Source organism: Gracilinanus agilis, chromosome 2 (genome assembly GCF_016433145.1).
Source record: "Gracilinanus agilis isolate LMUSP501 chromosome 2, AgileGrace, whole genome shotgun sequence".
In the NCBI taxonomy this organism is placed as follows: domain Eukaryota; kingdom Metazoa; phylum Chordata; class Mammalia; order Didelphimorphia; family Didelphidae; genus Gracilinanus; species Gracilinanus agilis.
In genome coordinates, this window is record NC_058131.1 from 236,873,087 (window position 1) to 236,896,742 (window position 23,656).

The 23,656-nt window shown below is 41.5% G+C and overlaps 1 protein-coding gene across 1 annotated transcript in view; it reads right to left on the bottom strand.

Moving 5' to 3' along the window:
- Nucleotides 1-3,173: 3,173 nt before the first annotated feature.
- The window catches only part of SCARA5 (scavenger receptor class A member 5), a 143,457-nt gene continuing 122,974 nt past the window's right edge, over nucleotides 3,174-23,656 (bottom strand). Inside the window, exons 8-9 of the mRNA XM_044661036.1 lie at nucleotides 13,921-14,111; nucleotides 3,174-3,712 (exon numbers count right to left, since the gene is read on the bottom strand). Of these exons, the coding sequence (XP_044516971.1) occupies nucleotides 3,576-3,712; nucleotides 13,921-14,111 (328 nt within the window). The 3' untranslated portion in view covers nucleotides 3,174-3,575. The remainder of the gene's footprint in view (nucleotides 3,713-13,920; nucleotides 14,112-23,656) is intronic.

Sequence of the window (23,656 nt, forward strand, 5' to 3'; positions counted from 1 at the left end):
CAGAAGGTAAAGGTCTTAAAAATATAATCCAGCATAACCTTGAGTTCTCAAAGGCTATTCCAGTATAGCGTAGGCTCTGACATGTCCTATCAAGCTGGAAAGACTTTGAAGATATGGGTTCACAAATGAACTCCATGTTGAAAGGCCAGGACTAGCCCAGTCAGCAAATTTATCACCAGATTAGCCACAGAGTGATGAATATTTTGACCTCAGCAAACTCATGAAGACTGTCAATAAAGTGGACAGGATGTGGAGGGATGGTAATCATGACAGCAGAGGGGGGACCCATTGATAAAATACTGAAGTACTGGCTAGGGATCTTTTAGAATAGCATTCATCCTTACCTCTGATGTCCTACTGACACCAGGCAAGACTGTAATAACCCTATTAGTTGTAGCTAGCATTCTCAAGACATTATGTGCCCCAATAGCAGCTGCATTGGTCTAGAGTGTCTTTGCTTTGGGGACAGGGCTGTCTCAACTGAATAGGTTGGCATGAGTGCTGGGGTGGCATGGGAGGGCTGCTCCATTTCCCCTCTGCACAATGCCTAAGGACATTTTGTCCAGCCACTCAATGTGAGCATTTCCTTCATCTGGGGTAATGGGGTAAGGGTGGGAGGTGCTCACAGGCAGCTTTAGGTTGCACTCTGGGCACACAATCTTGAAAACATTCACCAACACTGATATAGAGCCTCATGGAGATGGAGATGCCTCCATGGAGGCATGGAGATGGAATTCTGGCTAAGAAACAGGGACTTTCCAAGATCCTATAGTCTCTTCTCTCCCCCATCCCTACCCTTCAAATTGGCAGACTATTATATTCATTCCGACCCCACTTCCAAAAAGCCCACCAGGACTCTATTGTTTCTTCTTGAATAGAAGGTCACATCTAGTTCAGTGCTGTGAGTGACGGGCTAAACAATCACTATAAGGCATAGGCTGCTGGGCTTTCCCCTTGGTCTTCTCTTGGATTCTAAGTTTGGGTTATTTTGGGATGCTGACATCGTTGTCAGTCTCCATTTGAAACCAGTGACTACCCAGGAATCCTCTGGAGTAGTTATGCCTCTTGAACCAATGGAACATGAACAAGGGCCCTGGACAGCTCGGCTCCAAGGTTCAGTCATCTTTGTTTATTCATGCCCCATGGGAGCTAAGACTTCATCTCTTTCCAGTCATATGTGCCCCTTTACCATTGTTTGTTTCTGAAGTCAAGTGGTTTTTGAAGGACTCCTTGAGCTAAACAAAGAGTTCATTATGGGTTGGGTATGGCCACTCCCATGGCCTCTAAAATTATGAATGAAGCATGGGTGTCAGTCATTTCCAAATTCTCTCTCTCTCTTTTTTTGAAAATAAAAATTCTTATCTTCCATCTTAGAATCAATACTGTATATTGGTTCCAAGTCAGAAGAGCATAAAGGGCTAGGGAATGACTGTTAAGTGACTTGCTCAGAGTCACACAACTAAGCAGTGTCTGAGGTCAGATTTGAACCCAGGACCTCCTTTCTCTAGGCCTGATTCTCAATCCACTGAGCTACCCAACTGCTCCCTCATTCCCAAACTCTTCTGAATTCCTGGTTCTCCAAGTGTTAGAGCACTCTTGCCCCAAATTACTTCACATATATGTATTTTTAACTTATTTATCTGTATTCATGTTATTTTTCTTCTATAGAATGTCACCTACTTGAATGAATAGACTACTTCATTCTTGTCTTTCTATTCCTATGGCCCAATACCATGCCTAGTACATAGATAGGCTTTTAATGAATGCTTGTTGTCTTGAATTGACTTGAACCATGCAGCAGTCTGAATGGATCAGTGGAATGATGTGCCCATTTCCCAAAGCTCACTGTAACAGGGTTCTCCCTACGTTAGTCGAGACCAATGCCTCCAGCCAGAACCTCTTGCTTCCCCTCCAGGCTGCAATGAAAGTCTCCTTTGGAGAAGGCTGGGGGAGAAGAGGCTACAATATCTATTCTGTCTTCCTTCAAACCACGCCATGATTCCTTCATGGAACATGTGAGGTACAGCCTTTGCTACTGGAGCATATGATAAAGCTTGTAAAGTGCATGTTTGTAGTACCACAGACTTGCCAGGATCATGGGGCCAAGTGTGTGTCTTTCTCTTTCCCAGAGCTAGGCCAGCCCCTATTTCTCTGGTCATTGCATTCCCAGATCCTCCTGGCACTCATGACTACATCATAAATGCTTGTACCGGGGGTAGCTGAGTGGTTCAGTGGATGGAGAGCCAGGCCCAGAGATGGGAGCTTCTGGGTTCAAATATAGCCTCAGACATGTCCTAGCTGTGTGACCCTGGGCAAGTCACTTCACTCCCATTGCCTAGCCCTTACTGCTCTTCTGCCTTGGAGCCAATGCACAGTATTGATTCTAAGATGGAAGGCAAAGGGTTGTTGTTTTTTTTTTTTAATGTTCATAGAGCAATAGGTAGATTGCTTGTTGATGTTCTAAGACAGCAAAGACACACTGACTGTATATCAATACTCAGTCTTCAGAGACACTTGGCAATAAGATCATGGAATTTAGAGCCAGAAAGGGCCTTTGGGGACCATTCCTTGATTTTATAGATAGGGAAATTCAGGTTCAGGGAGGCCTAAAATAGAAGTAGCTTCCCAAGGTCACATAGTAAGTGAGAAATGAAGTTTAGATTAGTACTAAGGATCTCAGATGAAGGGGGTCTTTTTTTTTAAACCGTTATCTTTTGTCTTAGAATAGATACTAAGAATCTGTTCCAAGGCAGAAGAGTGGTAAGGGCTAGGCAGCTGGGGTTCAGTGACTTGTCCAGGATCACAAAGCTAGAACCTATCTGAGGTGAGATTTGAACCTAGGGCCTTCTGTCTCTAAGCCACTGAACTACCTAGCGGCCTCTCTGGTGCTCTTTCCATAGCACCAGGCTTTTGGAATGCACATCTTCTAGTGTCTAGGAAGCCACCCGAAGGCCATCCCAGCGCTGAGCCACACGGCCACAGCGTTCTTCTGGGCGGTGGGTATTTTGGTGCCATCATTGTACAAATGAACACACAGACCCAGAAAAGAAAAAGACCTTTTCCAAGCTCAATGGCTCTTGCCTGAACCCGAGCTCTGGTCTCTTGAGTCCAGGGTGCTATCAGAACATACCAGGCAGTTGCAGAGAGTCAAGATCAGTTCATATGCAGTTTGGGAACTTTCTGTAGTTTTAATTATCCATGCTAGCCCCGCTCCCCATGGCCACAGATAACTGAGTTGCTTTTGACACATCCCCAGCATTTAACTGTTACTGACAGAATGAAAACAAGCATGATATGGGTTCTATGGAGCTACAAGGTCAGCAGATTGTCAATCCAGTTCATCCAGGAGGAAAAAGATTTGCATTTGATCCCAGAGGCACTGTTTTTAGCAGCTGTCTAACTAGAGAGTTATGTCGGCTCTTAGTGGGCAGTAGGCTTAGGGGTGCAGTGCAGGGCAGGGTGCCGGGGCTGAGCAGAAATGCGAGTCTGGGCTGCCTGGGTGCAAGGTCTCGGCTTCCCCAGTGACGGGAAATGGAGGCCAGCAGCTATATTGCCAAGGCACTCTGGGCAGCTGCTCAGTGTCTGTTGCACGTCACCCCTGCGTCCTCTGCATGGCCACAGTTGGTCTTCCCCCAGTTGGAGAAACTGCATTGGAGGATGCTGTCTTCTGTCCCCTTGCAAGCGACGTCATCTAGCCAAATCCGCCCTGTGCCTGTGGAAATATGTTAAAAAAGGGTTTCTTAGGAGATTTGTGGGAAAACTCATTTTCAAGGCTATAAGTCTGTGAATAGAAGGAGGAAAAAGTCATGGGGTTCAAAGGTCCGTAAGATCATCACCTTAGACATGGAAAGGAACTTAGAGGTTATTAGATGCAAACTCCTCATTTTATAAGGAAACTGAGTCACAGAGAACTGAAGTGACTTACACAGAACCATACAGCTAGTATCTGAGGTGGGATTTGAACCCAGGTCCTCTTGACTTTGGGGTAGCTAGGTGGCACAGTGGATAGAGTGCTGGGTCTGAAGTCAGGAAGACTCATCTTCCTGAGTTCAAGTCTAGCCTCAGATATTTATTAGCTGTGTGACCCTGGGCAAATCACTTAACCTTGTTTGCCTTAGTTTCATTTGTTAAATGAAGAAAAGAAGGAAATGGAAAATCACTTTAGTATCTTTGCTAAGAAAACCCCAAAAGGGTCACAAAGAGTCAGACGTGACTGAAATGATTAAACAGCGATAAACTTCCTGACTCCACAATTGGCACTCTTCAAGCTATTCCACAGTGTCTCCCCAAAGTGCTGTGTTCGCCTATGCTAAATAAACACTCTTCCATTTGAGATAACCCCCTTCCTGCCCCCAGGGTTGCCTGACCAAAATGTTTAGAGATACAGAAGTAGCACTATTGCCGCCTCCAAAGTGACTCTCTTCCTCTGCCTTCACCATCCCAAAAAAGGCTACAGATGCTGAGAAGGTTAACGAAGCTCATCTTCATCCAGGGGCTCTACACAACTTGTAAAGCACTTAATACTGTGCCTGGCATATAGGAGGTGTTTAATAAACCCTTATTACATTGTATTCATGGACCCCTTTGACTGTTTGAGCAGTTAGGTAGAGAAGTGTATAGAATGCAGGACCTGGAGTCAGGAAGTCTCCGATTGCCTCAGTTTCCTCATTTGCAAAATGGGGATGATTATAGCACCTACCTTGCAATGTTATTGAGAGGATCAAATAAGATAGCATTTCTAATGTGCTAAACACATTTAATAAACCTGGCATTTAATAAACACTAGGCATTATTATTGGTGAAGCCTATGGACCTCTTCTCAAAATAATGTTTTAAGTTCATAAAATAACATACGTAGTATTACAAAGGAAACCAATTACATTGAAAGACAGTTATCAAACTATTTTAGAAATCAAATATTTAGATCTGTTGTGGAGGGCTTGAGGGAAGGGTATCCTTTGCAAGAATGCAAGACTCCAAAACTTAGCTTAAAAGTAAAAGGAGAAATTTAGAAGGTAATGTTGAATTTGGCTGGGAGGAAAGCATTGATGGAAAGCTGCCTCCTGAAGGGATCAATTCTGAGGTTTTTATACTCTTTACAGCAGATGATATGTGATTTGAAGAGGGTATGAACTTAAACACAGGGGTGTGTGTGAGGGGGTTTTGGTCACCTGACCAGGGTCAGAGCAGTGTCTTATGTCCTGAAGACATAGGGTATAGCTTAGGGGACAGGTAGATGTCCTAGATATCAATCTGATGATAACTGGGGCATAACCAGAATACAGGTATCTATGTCCATCTCGAAACCTAGGGGAGACTCCAAGGGGGATAATTCTCTCAAGGGTCTTTCTCTTTGATGTCCAGGATCTTATCAGGAGTCTTTGATGTTTTAGAGTTAGTATTCACAAGAATGCAAGGAAGCAAAGGAATTTTCCAGCTTACGGGTTAACCTGAAGCACTTCTATAATTTGGAGGTACAATGTTCCATGCCAGACCCAGGCTAAGAACCCATGCCCTAAATCAGTGGTTCCCAAACTTTTTTGGCCTACCGCCCCCTTTCCAGAAAAAATATTACTTAGCCCCCTGGAAATTAATTTTCTTAAAATTTTAATAGCAATTAATAGGAAAGATAAATGCACCTGTGGCCATCATTGCTTTCCTGGATTGCTGCAGCACCCACCAGGGGGCGGTAGTGCCCACTTTGGGAATCACTGCCCTAAATGAAGGACCAGCTCTCTTTCTCTTCCTTCCAGATACCAGATGAAGAGAACATGTATACTCCCTAAGCCTGGTGTAGTGAGGAGATCCTTACTCCTCTGCCTTGACTTGAGGGTAGAGTAAGAGAGAGCTGATGGGGTGGTAAGCCAGCTTCTTTGGCCAGTGGAATAGCTGACTTCATGGCAATGATCTAGCATCCCAAAATTAGCTATTCTAGCAACCAGAAGCTGCCTTCAGGACTGGGTGACACCCCTCAGGACAAGATGTAGCACATCTAAGAAATTATTTATTCATACTAAGTCACCATCAAGGGTGATCCAGGAACAGAACCTTGAAAGGGGGAAGTCCGATAAAAAGGACTCTTCAATTTAGAACTGAACTTATTTAAAATTAAATGATCATAGAAAGAGAAATGTAAGGGACTTGAGAGGTCGTCTAATCTAATGCTTTCATTTTAAAGAGAGAGAGAGAGAGAGAGAGAGAGAGAGAGAGAGAGAGAGAGAGAGAGAGAGAGAGAGAGAGGCACACAGTGGTTAAGGAATTTGTCCAAGATCACAGATGTATTTAAATGACAGAGTCAACATTTGAACCAATGTTCTATGGCTCCAAACTCAGAATTCTTTCCACTATTTCACACTGCCTTTGGGTCAACTGGACTGACCCAAGTTTAAAAGGATTGGCTATTTCCAAGACTATCCTGGGGATTTAGGTCCAAGCCTACACCATCTTTCCTTTGAACTGACCGGATTTCATCAATGTCAAATGGGGATGGGGCAGGATGAGAGCAAGACTGGGATACATTAGATTGACCACAAACTAGATGGCATGGTATGTCTTATGGGCAGATTGTAGTGATTCCAGCATTGGCCAGAATGACTTACATGGAAAATGTTGGACAAGTCTGTAAGAATGTATTGATCTCTTGATAGGACAGGAACTCTTCAAAGCAGGAAATACTTTTCCTCTTTCTTCTTGTATCTTTAGCACCTGACACAGAGTCTAGCACATGGTAAATATTTATTCCCAGAGAACAATGGGATAGAGTGAGGCATTTGTTTCAGTAAGAAAAACCTGAGTTTAAACCCCAATTCTATTACTGTGTGACTATGGGCAGGTCATTTAATTTCTCTGAATCTTGGGTTTCCTCATTTGAAAAATGGGTAATAACAGAGCTGGAGTTAGAAGGAATCTCAGAGGCCATTCAGTCCAACCTTCACATTTTATAGATGAGGAAACTGCCCTCTGAGAAAGGGAAAAAACTTATTTGAGGTCACATATGTGGTAACGGCAAGGGGCAAGGTTTAAATCCAGGTCCTCTGGGCTCTTGAGCCAGAGAAGTTTTCACTGTACCACATGGCCTGCCTAATAACTCCTTAATGAGCTCAGATGAGATCTAGTATGTAAAACATTTGGCAAATGCTAAAGCATGATATGAATGCATATCATTAGTAGTAGTAGTAGTAGTGGTGGTGATGGTGGTGGTGGTGATGGTGATGGTGGTGGTAGTAGTAGTGGTGGTGGTGATAGTATTAATAGTAATAGTAGTAATTTCTTCCTGAAGTGAATTGGATTTATACAAGGCATGGGAACATTTGGGTCTATCCATTCATTTTCTAGCAGATAATCTGACAGAGAATCATAGAATAACAGAGCTCCAAAAGCAATGGGCTGGTCCAAATCCCTCATCTTCCAAATAAGGAAGCAGGGCCAGAAAGCCAAATTGACTATTTGCCCAAAGTCCTCTGGCACCTTAGTGGCTGGGTTGGACTGGTGGTATAATTAAATAGAATGTTGGGTTTGAATTTCAAAGGACTTGGCCTCAGACTCTTATTAATAATGGGACCTTCTTTGATGTTTTTTTTTTCTTTCTGAATTTCGGTTTCCTTATCTGAATTATGGGGGAATAATAGCATTTACCGCACAGGATTTTCATTAAGCTCAAATGAGATGGCATATGTAAAACATTTTAAAAAATTGTAACATGCTATGTATTGTGAGTCATAATTCATATTATTTCTGAATTCCCAGTTCAGTGTTCTGTCTACACTGTAAATAACTCTGGGATGGTCTCAATAAAATATTTATACAATGTATTTTAAGGGAGATTATACAAATTATTTCATTATATACTGATGTAACCTGGATTTTCAGTATGTTCACTTCACCTAGCATGGCGCCCCCTGAGGCACCTACCAGGTGAGTTAGCTGGCCTCCTTTGATTGGCTACCTTTGGTTTTTTCCAGCAAGACTTAGCCTGTGTGTGCTTCAGTCTGCTATCTTGGCTGGGCATGGTTCTGCTCTTTTCAGATGGGTAAGATGTTGCGATCGTAGAAGAGTGCAGCCAAGGCATGAACTGGTTCAGGCTTGCCAATTTTAAAGATGTAGCAGGAGGCAGCCAAGAGAGTCCCTAGATAGAGATTCAGGCCTGAAGTCTAGAGATCTTGGGTTCAAATTTGACCTTGGACTCTTTCTAGCTGTGTGGCCCTGCGCAAGGCACTTAACCCTCATTGCTTAGACCTTACCACTCTTCTGCCTTGGAGCCAATACACAGTATTTATTCTAAGACTGAAGGTAACAGTTAAAAAATAAAAAAGATGAAGGCAGACAAATCAAAGAAGGTCACTCCAACAATGTCTTAGAGGATGTAGCTGCTCTATGCTAGGCAAACTTGGCATGCTCAAAGCCCTAGTTATGCTGAATATCTCTTGAAATAAATGGCATATTGCTTAGGACTTGGAATTAGTTTTGTTAAACAGAGATTTTTGTGGTAACAGTATATACTGTGGTAGGACTTGATCTGAATTTAAGTTAGGGCCAGAGCTAGGAATAAACAGCTATTTCTTGTCTTTTTTTCTTGCTTTTGACCCCTCATAGATTCCCTTGCCTCCCTGGCTTCTTTGATTGCCTAGATATTAGATAGTTCTTACACAAGCTTTCTTTCAGGCAGATAAAGAATGCCCAGATTAAATATCTTCTGGAAAGCACATCAGTTCACTAATTATCCAGGAAGGAGCTGGATACTCAAGGGCAATGTAATATCCATCACACCCAAAATAAATAAAAGAAGGCCAAGAAGATTTGACCAAGAATAAAACTAAGCTAAACTGTTTATATTTTAGCTAAAGCCCAAACCCTATTAATTTTCATCTAGAAAGGTCTGGCTAATGTTCAATCAAGAAAGAACAAAGAAGAATTTGTGAGGGTATATTACTTATTAGAATTATTAAACTAGTGATGCTAGTCACTAGTCAGCAACTAATTGCCCTTCAAATACATGAATGAATTAGAGGGCAAAACTTATAATTTAGTTTAATTATTTTTCTAGTTTTGTCCAACTCTTCATGACCTCATTTGGACCTTTCTTGGCAGAGATACTAGAGTGGTTTGCCATTTCCATTTTTTTAAATTTAATTTGGATTTATTTTATGGATGAGGAAACAGAGGCAAACAGGGTTAAGTGACTTGTCTAGATCACATAGCGAGGAAGTGTCTGAGGCCAGATTTGAACTCAGGAAGATGTGTCTGCCTGCCTGCAATCCCACTGTGCCACCTAGCTGCCTTAAACTTCTAGATTGTTCATAAAAATTCTGTTTGCCAGAACTCTTGAACTAATGCTAACATTAAAACTTTAGCCTTCACACTTCTTAATAGGGGCAATAGTGGATAGAGTACTGGGCTAGGAATCCTGAGGACCTACATCTGAATCTGGCCTCTGACACTAGCTATGTAGCCTGGAGGAAGTCACTGAAATTGCCCCAGGCAACTGCCTAGGTTTTATTTCTTCCCACAAAGATTATATGTATTTGTATGTTTATTTGAAGTAATAATAACAATCTCAAACTTTTGTGTAGCACATTATGACTACAAAGGGGACAGCTACATGATTCAGTGAATGTAGTGAGGGGGGGCCTGGAAGTCAGGAAGATTTGAGTTCAGGGGGCAGCTAGGTAGTTTAGTGGATTGAGAGCCAGGCCTAGAGTTGGGATGTCCTGGGTTCAAATCTGACCTCAGACACTTCCCAGCTGTGTGACCCTGGGCAAGTCACTTGACCCCCATTGCCTACCCTTACCACTCTTCCACCTAGGAACCAATACACAGAAGTTAAGGGTTTAAAAAATAAAAAGAAAAGAAAAGAAAGAAAGTAAATATAAGGTTATTATTGGAAAAAAATCAGTTCAGCTCAGTTCAATTCAGCACACATTTCTAAAGCATCTACTGGTTATCAGGCACTTAACCCCCATTGCCTACCCTTACCATTCTTCTGCCTTGGAGCCAATACCCAGTATTGACTCCAAGACAGAAGGTAAGGGTTCTAAAAATAATTAATTAATTAAATAAATAAATGTAAATAAATATATAAAAGATTTGACTTCAAATCTGACCTCAGATACTACTGGGTAGCTCAGTGGATTGAAAGCCAGGCCTAGAGAAGGGAGGTCCTAGGTTCAAATCTGGCTTCAGACACTTCCCAGTTGTGTGGCCCTGGGCAAGTCACTTGACCCTCATTGCCTAGCCATTACTACTCTTCTGCCTTGGAGCCAATACCCAGTATTGACTCCAAGTTGGAAGGTAAGAGTTTAAAAAAAACAAGACAAAAAAAAAAAACTTTAGCTCTATAATCTAAGGACCTGGGTTTGAATTCCACTTCTGATGTTTATTGCCCATGTGACCTTAGGCAAGACACTCAATCTTCTTGGGCCTCAGTTTCCTTATATGCAAAATGAAGAGGTTTCATGATGAAAAATGCTCCCTACCTCTAAAGAGAAAACTAATGGCTACTAAAAGCAGAATGAAGCATACTTTTAAAACTTTTTCTATTTTTATTTATTTATTTGCTCATGTTTCCTTTTGCAACATGGCTAAAATGGAAATATGTTTTACATGATGCCACAGGTACAATTATTTTCTCAAGGAAGGGGAAAGAATAGGTAGAAGGGAAAGAATTTGGGACACAAAATATTTTTTAAAATTTACACGTAATTGGGTAATATTTAACTAAAAAAATAGAAACATCTGAAGCTGAATTTGAACTCATGTATTTCTGACTCCAGGCATGTCTCTCTCCTTGTCTGTCTCTCTCTATATACAATATGTATGTGTGTGTGTGTGTGTGTGTGTGTGTGTGTGTGTGTACTTCCTCTTTTATAAAATGAAGAATTTGAACTAAAGGATCCATATGGTTCCTTCTAGCTCTAACATTCTATGATTCTATCTGTAAAATAAAGTTCATGCTTGGGACATTTTTGTTTTTTGCAGGGACTTGTGATGTTGACCAATACCAGCATCCATTGGAATAGGGAACTTCTGTAATGGAACTCCCTCTACCAAAGCAGAGCCAAGTCTTATCTCTAACTTAGAGTCTCAAGGAGTAGCCTAGAGGCATTGAAAGGTTAAATGATTGCCCAGGGTTGCATGATTAGCATTATCTCCTAGGTAGGACTAGAACTCAGGCATTTTTGACTCCAAGGCTGCCTCTATCCACTATTATATTTCACTATAGATTTTCTTATGTCCATTCATTTGTAAAGCACTTAGCCCAGTTCCTGGCACATAGTAGGCACTTAGTAAACGTTTATTTCCTCCCTCCTTCCCTCTGTCCTTCACTCTTTCCTTCACCACTGCTGCCTCAACTAGGGAAATAATTTAAGTTGTATGGCAGGAACTGTAATATCCTGCCTCAATCATCCAAATAGCCTTAAGATACTTGTGTTATCTTTGAAACTTTTTCACAAACGTCTAAAATGTCTGAGGAGTCTTGTGGCAGTGATTATATAAAATATTGGCCAACATCTTGAGCAGGTGGGAGAGGAAACCCCTAGCACTGGAGCCAGAGGACTGGGGGAGTCCGATCTGACTTGACGTTGCCCATCTGATATCGGGCAACCAATCCATTGGTTTCCCTTGGCAAATTTTCTCTTCTGTAAAAGGAAGAGAATAAATCAGATCTCTGTCAAAGTCCTCTCTAGGTCTACGCTCCCTTTCTGACTGCACAGGCTTGTCTGCTTGTTAGCTAGCAGGTTTGCTGTGGGCCATTGGTGCCTGCCAGATCTGAACAACTTGTCTAACTTAGATCTTCTGAACAAGTTCATGATTTTATTTCACAAATGGCTTTGTTGTCATTTGTTAGAAGACAGGTCATGGTGGGGCCCCCAACAGCGTCGTGGGAGCCATTTCTGTTTCTTCTTCTTGTAAACAATGTGACATCTACGTCTTCTAAGGAAATCTGCTGAAAACAAATCCAAAGTTTGAAAAGGGGGAGAGCGAACTGTTCTCTCCTCCCAGGCTGCATTCTTCAAAACTCAAAAATCCTTCTGAACTCCCCAGGTGGTTGTCAGTTTCTAGATTTTATTGGAAAGAGGGGAGAGGGCACATCATGGGAAACCAGCTGGGTTTCTGCCAGATGTTCTCAATGAACTTTATAAGAGTTATTTAAATAAATGCCATCGGGGCAGCTGGGTAGCTCAGTGAATTGAGAAACAGGCCCAGGGAAGGGAGGTCCTGGATTCAAATAAGACCTCAGACACTTCCCAGCTGCATGACCCTGAGCAAGTCACTTAACCCATATTGCCTAGGCCTTACTGCTCTTCTGCCTGGAACCAATTCACAATATTGATTCTGTGAAGGAAGGTAAGGGTTTATTAACAACAAATAAATGCGATTCACACCTAAGGGACTTGGCAGTGGACAAAGGGGAGAGGAAAGAATATAAAAGATAGAAGAATGCAAGAGTTCATTTCAGAACTTCCACCTTGTCCAATGTCAGTTTTCCTCTCTGGAAACCAGTTATTGTTGTTGTTCAGTTGTATCCAACTTTGTTTGTGACCCCAATTGGGGGTTTTCTTGGTAGAGATCCCAGAGTAGTTTTCCTTCTCCAGCTCATTTTCCAGATGAAGAAACGAAGACAAATAGGATTAAATGACTTGCCCAGGATCACACAGTTAATAAGTGTCTGAGGCCAGATTTTAACTTGAGTTCCTGAGTTTAAAACCAATTCCAGTTTTGGGACTCTATCCACTAAGCCGCCTTGCTAGAAACCAGAGATTCATTAGATTTGGAGCTAGAAAAGATTTTAGAAGTCATCTTGTCTGACACTCTCATTCTACAGTGGAAGAAACAGATAACAAGGGAGAATGACAGAATTGTAGAGTGGAAAGGGACCTCAGTGGTCATTTAACCCAACCCCTTCTTGAACAATAATCTTTACAGACAACAAAGAGGACAAGAAGCCATTTAACCTTCCTCTGAATACCTCCAGGAGGAGAGATGTTCTGAGCATAGGTATATATACAGAAGGCATCCTCCCTCCCAAATTTAGAATTCTGTATCTCATTTTAAAAGTTTCTATTTTTAAGTAAATTTAAAAACAATCTTACCTTCCATCTTAGAATCAATATTAAGTATTGGTTCCAAGCCAGAAGAAAATCAATAAGGACTAGACAGTTGGGGTTAAGTGATTTGACCAGTCACACAGTTAGGAAGTGGCAGCTGAACCACTTAGCTGCTCCTTTAAGTAATGTTAATTGTTACAGAAAATCAGGCTATGTTCGTTTCTGTAGTATACTTAATGAATAAAAACGTCCCTTAAGAATATCTAGTTCACCTTGGAAAATAAAAGTAAATAACATTCCTTTGTGTTCATGCTCTAATGAAAGAGCTGTTCACTCCTCGGGGTCCTGAAGCAGTCCTTTCCACTTCTGGACAGCTTTAGTTATTAGGAAGTTTTTCTTGAATGAAAGCCTAAATTTGCCTGATGCATCTTTGCCCATTATTCCTGGTCCTACAGTCTGGCCCAAAAGAAGTAAAATGCCTCTCCCAAATGGCAACCCTCAAACTCCTTGAAGATACAGAGATTGTCACTTGTTCATGATCACATAGGTAACAAGGAGCAGAGCTGGGATTCAAACCCAAGTCCACTGAAATAAGACACTGAACCATAGACTGTCAGAGGTGAAAGAGACCTTTGACACCAGGTAGTCCATTCTTCTCATTTTCTAGATAAGAAGACTGGGGCCTCTTAGAGGTTTAGTGACAGGTCCCAGATTGTGCATCTATGGTAAGTGTCAAGGCTGGGACCAGAATCCAGGTCTTGGGATTTCCTGGGCTCTTTGCTCTTCCCTGTACCACAATGAAGTCTTGACACTTCACTGGGATTGGGTCCTACTTTTCTTCCAGAGACTTTTCTTTTCCATCTCCATATCTTACCTTGCCCAAATCTAGCAGTCCTGTACACCTCCTCCACTCCTCGGAAGCCCAGCATCCGGCACACCACATCCCCGTCCTTCTTGTCCCAGCCGTCATCACACACTGTCCCCCAGCGCCGGTCATGGTACACTTCCACACGTCCCTCATGGGGCCCAGAGCCATTTACCAGCCGGATTGTCAGGCCATCAGAACTACCTGTTGGGAGAAAATTCACACGTTATAAGATCATGGATTTCAAGTTGGGAAGGGAAATCTAGTCCAGGTCATCTTGTCCAGTGTCATCAAGGACATCCAGGTCCAAGGAAGCTAAACAATTTGTCAGAGGTCACACAGTTAGCAAGTTGTGAGTCTGGATTATTATTAGCAATAATAATAATAGCTATCATTTACATCAGAGGTTTCCAAACTTTTTTGGCCTACTGCCCCCTTTCCAGAAAAAAATATTACTTAGTACCCCTGGAAATTAATTTTTTAAATTTTAATAGCAATTAATAAGAAAGATAAATGCACCTGTGGCCATCACCCTGGATTACTGCAGCACCCACCAGGCGGTGGTGGTGCCCACTTTGGGAATCACTGATTTAGATGGTCATTAAGGTTTGCAAAACACTCTATAAATATTATCTCAATTTTATCCTCACAACTATTCTGAGAGGTAGGTACTATTGTTATCCCCTTTTTTTTTTACACCTGAGGAGACCTAGGTGTATGGAGATGTGACTTATCCAGGGTCAACTTGTAAGGGTCAGAAACTAGATTTGACTTTGAGTCTTCCTGACTCCAGATACAGTGTTCTCTCTGGTGTGCCCCATAGCTGCCTCCAGGATCCAGTCCTAGGTCCTACAACTCCAAACCTGGTACTCTCTGTCACAACACCAATCTTGATCTAAGGAGACAAAAATCCCCAACCACAGAGGTCTTTCATGTTTAGCCTCAGTTGCCTCTTTTCTCATTCTCTTCACCCAAGGGATGCAACTTCACTTTGTCCAGGGGCTTCTGCAAATTCTAAGAATTTATCTTAAAATGACTATTGAAACTTTTATTTTTATTTTAGAGGGATGGATGGATCAGTTTATGCCTCTTCATCGTCCTTCACCCCCTTTAAAATTCTACTCATGCCCTTTATTTTTATGTCATAATCATTTTCTGGTTTTACAACCCTCTTCACTCCCTGACACCCTCCCCACAGGAATACCCTTGTAACAAAGCACAACATCCAGACAAAGCAGGCAATTTTCTGTTCTAGTGCCCTGCCCTACTGTCAAGAGGAGGAAGTTTAGTTTTATTAGCTGTTTTTCAGGACTCGGGATTAGTTTCCCATTTACTCAGAGCTCTGCTTTCTTTCTTTTCCTTTTCACTGACCTTGTTGTAATCACTGAGGATAGTGATCTCTTGATTTTTCTCATTTTGCTCAGCATCATTTCATACAAATCCTTTCCTGTTTCTTAGGACCCATCAGACCCGTCATTTCTCATTGCATAATAATATTAATTACATGCATATGCCACAGTTTGTACAGTCATTCCCCTGGCCATGGGATCTCATTTTTGTTCCGAACTCTTTGCTACCATACACAGAGTGCTGCTATATATTTTTTTCTTTTTGGGGGGGGGCAGGGATAGTCCAAATGAGCACCTACTCTGTAATTAATAGATTTAGAAGCTGCTTAGGTCCCTGAGACTTTGGGACTTGCCCAGGGGCACCTTGAGGTGAGCTCTCCATTCTCTCCCACAGCAGTGCTGCCTAGGAATGTTTCAGTCTATATTTGGATTTTGGTTCTGCTTTCCACTTCCTTGGAGTATATGCTGAATGATATGATTACTGGGGCAAAGGATAGGAACTGTTTAGTCACTTTGCTGGCCAAGCTGTTATCCAGAAAAGTTGGATGGATTCAGTTTTACCATGCATTACTGTATATCTTCCCATTGCCCTTCTTGCTTTGACTGTTTCTCTCTCTCTTTCTCTGGCTGTCTTTGCCAAATTGCAGGCTATATTGTGAAATCTCAGATTTGTTTTAATTTGCATTTCTTTTATCAAATCTTATTTCATATGGAAGCTTATAGCTTATAATTCTTTTGAAAACCATTCCTATATTTTGAGCACCTATTTATTAGTGAACAGCCCTTGCTCTTATATAGCATTGGTTCCTAAACAATGATCTGGGGATGCCTCTTGGTGCCTAAGACTCTTTTTTTTGGGGGGGGTGAACATTATTTTCATGATGATACTGAAACCTTTACATTTCTAATAAGGTAAATATTGATAGATCTATCCCATGTAAATAAAAGTTCTCTGGGATCCTCACTAATTTTTAAGAATACAAAAGAGTGCTAAGACCCAAAAGCTAAAAAATGACTTATTTATGGCAGGAGCTAGATACGGAGTGAAGCTGTGATTTCATTGGTATATGGAACTTCAGAATGATGAGGCTTCCTCTACCAAATACAGGGCAGCACCTTCTCTGCAACTTATCAATTTAGAAAGTTTCTAAAAGTCCTGAGTCTGGTCACACAGACAATATGTATATTTGTGTAGATTTTATAGATGTCATTTGTTCTCCATCCCCTAACTCTGCCTGGAGCCAGGGTTCCCTCTCTTGGGCCCAGCCTGTTGAGCATTTACCTCATCCTAACTGGCTACTCCCATGCCATGCCACCATGTGACTACCATCCCCATTATACCCCTCCTTTCTCCCTCTAGTCCCCAAAATATCAATCAAATGAATGCTACCATTCCTGAAAAGAACATGTCAATCACTTGCCCTCTGGCTCCAGTCCCAATTCACTTTGACTTCCCTTCTAAAATACTTCTACCTGGCCACTTCCCCTAAAAATGTTGTCTTCCTCTATAAAAGTATAAGCTCTGTCAGGTTCTGTCTCACTTGCTTGTACCTGTAACAACAACATTTAGCACAGTACCTGGCAGATAGTAAGAAATGTTTTTTCATTTATTTATTTGCCTGTCAGAGGTAAGACTTTTGAACCCAGGTCTTTCTCCCTGCACAACCAGCTCTCTAGCCACTCTGTCTTAATAATTTCCTATTTAGCTTGGATATCCAATTATTTTCAGTAATATTTAATGCAAAGATTTTTTTCCACTTGACAGTCTCTCTTATCAATTTTGTTTGTGAAAAAACCTTTTGTCTTCTACTGCCTACCTTGTGCCCAAGTGCTTGGAAGCCAGTGACCCTACCAGAAAATGTATTGAGAGAAGGAAAGAGGAAAAACTCTGGCATTCTTAACGCTTTTGATGGGAGGCTTAAGTGAGGAAGAAGTACCTGACTAGCCAGAGGGTTACATCCAGTACATACACGGAGTGATTTGAGAGGCTTCAGGAAGGTCCTCTTGCTTTTCTCTCAGTCTGTATATCCCCAGGACTGAAATGCCATCATTCAAAAATCACTTTGCTTATCACTCCTATGGAGGATTTATTCTTTTTTAGGTTTCTGGCGTTCCGTCCAGTTCTGAGGTTCTAGTTTCCCCTTATTAACAGATACTTCTACCAGCACCAGGAGTGACCTACTCTATCTAATTCATTAATACCTGAGTTTGAATCAGGAGATCTGATTGTTCTCCAAAGCATGACGGCTAGCTGAGCACAAAGTCCTGAAGGAATGGGCTGCTCAGAAAGATATTTGGATGGTAGAGATAGACTAGTGACAGAGGTCCAGAAACAGGCTGTGTCCTGAGTGGAACCGCACCGTGGTAATCATGGGGTAGCATGGGGTAATCATGGGGTAGCATGAGGTCACGGGATACCAGAGTGGGAAGAAAAGGATCCAGAAAGGGTAGGTGGTGGGCGGGTGGGGACCAACTTCCATTTACTCAGTTTTGTCTTCAGTTGGCCCTGAAGGTGATGTTGGTGGTTATCCATGGATTCACTTAACAAGTTCCTGTCTCTCTCTCTGTCCCCATAATAGGTCGATTTCTCAGTAATAGAAGACCACATTTAACTAACCAGCTGCCTGCTACTAAGGACGTTTGGTAAAGGAAACTGTTCCTCCCTAGTGACGAAAGTAACTTAGGAGTTTCAAGTAATCAATGGCCCCTTCATTGTCTAGACAGCTATTCATAGAATTAACAGACCATATGGAGAATTTTCACACTCTCAATAACAACAATTTCCAATTACATGGCATTTTGAGGCTTACACAACATTTTCTTCATAACAACCCTGGGAGGTCCGGAGGGCAAGTATTTATGGTCCCTGTTTTACAGACGAAGGAACTGAGGCTCAGAAAAGTAAAGACTTCCCTGAAGCCACACAAGAAGTAAGTGGCAGAGATGAGATTCAAACTCAGATTTTATGATCTCAAATCCAGAGCCTTTCTTTATCACTAAACCACACTATCCCCTAGAAATCTGTTATTATTAATGCTTTTCGTGATTCTTCAATGCAATGTTCTCTGTTCAGCAATGCACTCTTCGAAGCAGGGAGAGATGATGGTTGTCATTCAGTTTTCAGCCATGTTGAACCCTTTGTGGTACCACATGGGGTTTTCTTGGCAAAGATGCTTTGCCATGTCCCTCTCTAGCTCATTTGACAGATGAGGAAACTGAGGCAAACAGGGTTAAGCGACTTGCCCAGGGTTACACGGCTAGGAAGCAACTGAGGTCCTCCTGACTTTGGGCCCAGAGCTCTGTCTGCCACACCACCTAGCTGTTCCTAGGAAAGATAATGTTAGAGAGGAATAATGGAGAGCTGCATCAAATCAAATAGCTAGGAGAGAAAGGAAGTTTGAAGGAAGAATTATAAAAATACTTGGAGATCTTATGTTGTGTTCTAGAAAACTTTTTGTAAGTGGGCATACAATGTATAAAGATGTGTGCTCAAAGACCCCCAGCTAGGTGGCACAATGGCTAGAGTGCTAGACCTTGGAGTCAGGAAGACCTGAGTTCAAATCTGCCCTCAAACACTTACTAGGGTGTGACCCAGAGCAAGTCTCTTAACCTGTTTGCCTCAGCTTCCTCTGAAGGAGGGAATAATAATAGCACCTCCCTCCCAGGAGTGTTATGAAAAACCAAATAATCACCCAGAAGCTTAGCACTGTACCTGGCACATAGTAAGTGCTATATAAATGTTAGTTATCACCATTATTATTAAACTCATAAAGCTTTTCATCTAATGAACATTTTGCTTATTTTTGTGGTCTTTTAGGACACCTAACCGAACTTTTCCACTTGAGAAATTACAGGATAGAACTAAGAGAGTTGTCAGATTGGGGGGGAAAGGCCAAAATTTTAGGAAGGCAGATCAGGAACTCTCTTTATGATGTTTGGACCATTAAGTAGTTTGTAAATTTTCAAGGGTTTTAAGCTCATAAGGATGTAATTATGGCAAGCTGCCACCAGGGTATAGTTATTTATTTATTTATTTGTTTTGGGGGGGGTTATGGTTTTATAGTCTGAGCAGCGGGGCATGGAAAACTGGGATTAAATATTATAACATGTTTTCCCACTCAAATATGCTTTTTCATTAATGTGGACCATGCTAAAATAGCCAAACAGAAACATTAACTGGTATCATCAAAACAAATTAAAAGGATATGTAATTTGAACAAGATTTAAGAAATTCAAATACCTATGCACAATTTAGTACCCTTCTCATTAGCTTTTAATTATTAAAATTCATGGCTTAATTTAACTTTGTTTTTTTTTCTTCTCTGAGCTAGGAATTTTTTTTAAAACCTTTACCTTCCATCTTAGAATCAAAACTAAGTATTGGTTCCAAGGCAGAAGAGCAAGAAAGGGCTAGGCAATGGGGGTTAAGTGACTTGCCTGGGGTTACACAGCTGGGAAGTATCTAAGGCTAAATTTGAACCCAGGACTTCATATCTCTAGACCTGATTCTTAATCTACTAAACCACTTAGTTGCCCCCATGAAGGAACTTTCTTAAGAGTATATGCTTCAGTAAATATGATGCTTCAGTAAATATGATGATTATGTCTTCTTACAATCTAAAACACAGAAAGCAAAGAAATCCTTGTGCTTTCTTTTAGCGTATCCCAGTATTGCCTACACCCTGACCCACTTCCTTAGTGTCTCCCTTGAACTCTGTTCTCTTTTCCCCTACTTTGGAACCACAACCTAAGAATATTTTCTCCATGTAGATATTGAGCTAAGAAAAAAATTAAAAGAGATGTATCTTTAAAGATTCCGACTGAGCAAGCTTAAAGTCTCCTGGGAGTATCATTTACTCGTTGATGGCATATGGAGGTACTCTGATTATAGAATTTTAATTTTGCTGAGAGCTAATCAGTCCATTGATGTTCCATATTTTATTCTTCTCCCAAGAAAAGCAGCATAATCCTACTTATCTCTGGCAGATGGTTTTCTTTTTAAAACTTTAAAAACTTTTATTTTCAGTTCTCAATTCTCTCCCTCCTTCCACCATTTCCCCACTGCATTGAGAAGGAAAGAAATATGATACTTATTTTGCATAAGAAGCTATGCAAAATATATTTTCACATTAGCTATGAAGCTTGCCTTTTCATTGTAGATTTATTTCACTCAGTTCAGATAATGAGTGAGATGGATTTGAATTTCATGGAGTTCTTGTTAGACAACTGTGGGGACTGGTGACAGTTTGAAAGAAATAGAATAGTCATGTAAATGAAACCTGTACCTCATGGTAGGAACTTAATACATTTTAAAAAATGCACAGAAGTGAAATCCAACTCCTTGGATGGGTTGTATTGCTAACTCAGAAAACATTTTGAGGTCTTGCCCAAAGTTTTGGTTAACGAATTCCATTTGTCCATTTGTTTAGGGTTAGTAAATAACAAATAATCAGGTTTGAGTAAGTCAAGAAGATCACAAAAGGGTTTTTAGAAGCATAATATGCTCCAGGGTCTGTGATCAAACAGAATGTCGTTGGGGGTCTCAAGTCTCTTCCCTTTTCAATCCATTCTCCACAAAATTGACAAGCACAGATCTGTTATTCCTCTATTTAATACATTCTAGTGGCTTTTTACTGCCTTTAGAATAAAACATGGACTTCATTGTTTGGCTTTTAAAACCCTTAACAACTTGGCCCCCTCCTATCTTTCCAGCATCATTACCAGTTACTCCCTTTCTCATGCTCAAAGGTCCAGATCTAGCTGATCTGGACTTATTTCTGTTCCTTAAACAACAAATTCCATCTCCTTTCTCTGGACCCTTGCCTTGGCAATCCCTCACATCCAGAATGTACTCCCTACTCACTCTTCCGCCTTACAGGATTCCTCTCATCCTTCAGTTACCACATTTCCCAATTCCCCCCTTCCTAAGGCTCTCCAACCCACAATATCATATGTGACTGTGTGTGAGTATGTATATATGTATTTGTCTTCTCCCGAATAGAATGTGCTATTCTCGAGGGTACTATTAGTTCACTTTTTTATGTATTTGTATTCCCACTGCCTAGCGTTGTGTCTGACACACAGTAGATGCTGAATAAGTTCTTATTGGACTGGATACCAACATCAGATGTAATCAGGAATCCATCCAGCTGGGTTCACTTGGAGCCAGTCAGACTCCTTCTGGGAGCTGTCCTTGGTCCCTGGATTGGGTGGGGCTGGGAACATCCATATGCTACCCTGCTTTGTCATTGGCTACCAAGATTAGTATCAATCTCAGGTCACCCATGATTGACAAACAGAGAGAAGAGGTGAGCCTAGAACCAAGCAAATGGAGTAGCCTAGGACCTAGGGTCAGACCTGGGTGTTTGAATCTTAGCCCAGATGCTTATTAGCCATGTGCTTTGGTCAAATAATTTCTCTTCTCTGGGCTTCAGTTTTTCATCTGCAAAATGAGTGGGTCAAGCTAGATAAACTGTAAGGACCTTCTAAATTTATATTCCTATGCAACATAAGCATTTATTAAACCTACTTTGGCCCTTACCACTCCTGGGCCCGGATGAAAAAGGAGGAGGGTTGGGCGTGGGGCTAGCAACCCCACCCTGTAAAAACTACATCTGCTAAAGAAACTGCAACCTAAAGTAGGGGCAGCTGGGCTAGCTCAGTGGATTGAGAGCCAGGCCTAGAGACGAAAGGTCCTAGGTTCAAATCTTGGCTCAGACACTTCCCAGCTGGGTGACCCTGAGCGACCCATTGCCTACTGGTTGTGGCCCTATGCTCCTAGAATGGAGTCCCAGGATAAAAAAAAATAAAATAAAATAACGTACTTTGTGCCAGGCACTGTGAGAGGGCCAGGGCTTTTTTTTTCATTAAATTGTATAGGTTTTGAATAATGATACATGTAAAACCCAGTGGAATTGCTTGTTGGCTATGGGAGAGGTGGAGGAAGGAGTGGAAGGAAAGAACATGAATCATGTAACCATGGACAAATATTCTAAATTAATTAAATAACATTTTTAAAAAGTTAATTATAGAGGCCTTGCCCTCATATTCTACTGGGGAAAACAAGACAAACAAAGGTAGATGTACACAAGTACTCAGAATATGTACAGAATTAATACAAAGTAAGTTTTTAGGGAGAACAGGAAAGGCCTACCCTAAGATCTGATACCTGATTGTGCTTTGAGGGAAGATCGGGATGATATGAGTTGGAGATAAGGAGGAAGTGTTCCAAGGAGGAGACACAGCCTGTGCATAGAGAAGAGATGGAACACTGTATGTGGAAAGAGTCTATGATATAACATACAAGAGTCACAATGTATATGCATGTGTTATCAGTCATCATAGAAAAAGTGGTCATGCAGGTACCATGGATCCAGACAGAGAAGTTAAGGTCAAACACTGGGACATTAGACACAATGGTGGGGAAAGGATAGATACTGTGACAGAGTAGAGGTGGGTGCCCAGAGGGCCTTAGCAGGCAGCAGAGCACAGGTAGAAGTTGTCTGGCCCAAGGGAATAGGAATATCTACTGCGGTAGATATGAATGGTCTAGGGATCTGTTACAAGCCACATCACAATAACTAATATTTATTTATCTTTGTCTATTTAAAAAAAAACACCTTACCTTCTATCTTAGTAACAACTCTAAGACAGAAAGGCAAAGGCTAGGCAAACAGTGACTTGCCCAGGGTCACATAGCTAGGAAATGTCTGAAGACATAATTGAACCCAGGTCCTCTGGACTTTAGACCACTTTCAATCTAGTTTCTATCCACTGTGTTACCTCACTGCCCCAGTAGCTGATATTTCTATAAGGCCTACCATGTGCCACCATAAATTGTTCTAAACAATTTATAAATCCATAAAACAGTAAAACCAGGCCATCCTCTTCTAAATTAAGAAAAGTCTGTGTGATGGATCATAACTCAGAATTATCACCTCTCAGAATTGGAAGGAGATCTGAGAAGTCATCTAATCCAACCTCTAACTGAGCAAGAATCCTCCTAGAAATAAAGCTCCAAAGTGGCCGTTTAGTTTCTGCTTGGACATCTCCAGTGGAAGGGAATCCATTGTCTTCTTTGGGAGCTCACTCCACTTTTTGACAGCTCTGATTTTTAGGGAATTTTTCCCTACCTGGAGCCAAGACCTAACTCTGTGTACCCTCCACCCATTATTCCCAGTAATGCCTTCTGGGGCTAAGCAGAACGAGTCTAATCCTTTCTCCATATGCCCTTGGGATGTCCATTCTCAACTGTGGCACCCAGAACGAGACCAGCTCCCTTACCTGTCCCCTACCTACCAAGATCTGGGGCCATCTGTTATGATGACAATAAAGAAACAAGTCATTGGGTTGATTGTGTAGCAGTCGCCTTCTTGTTTCTGGGGTCACTGGATAGA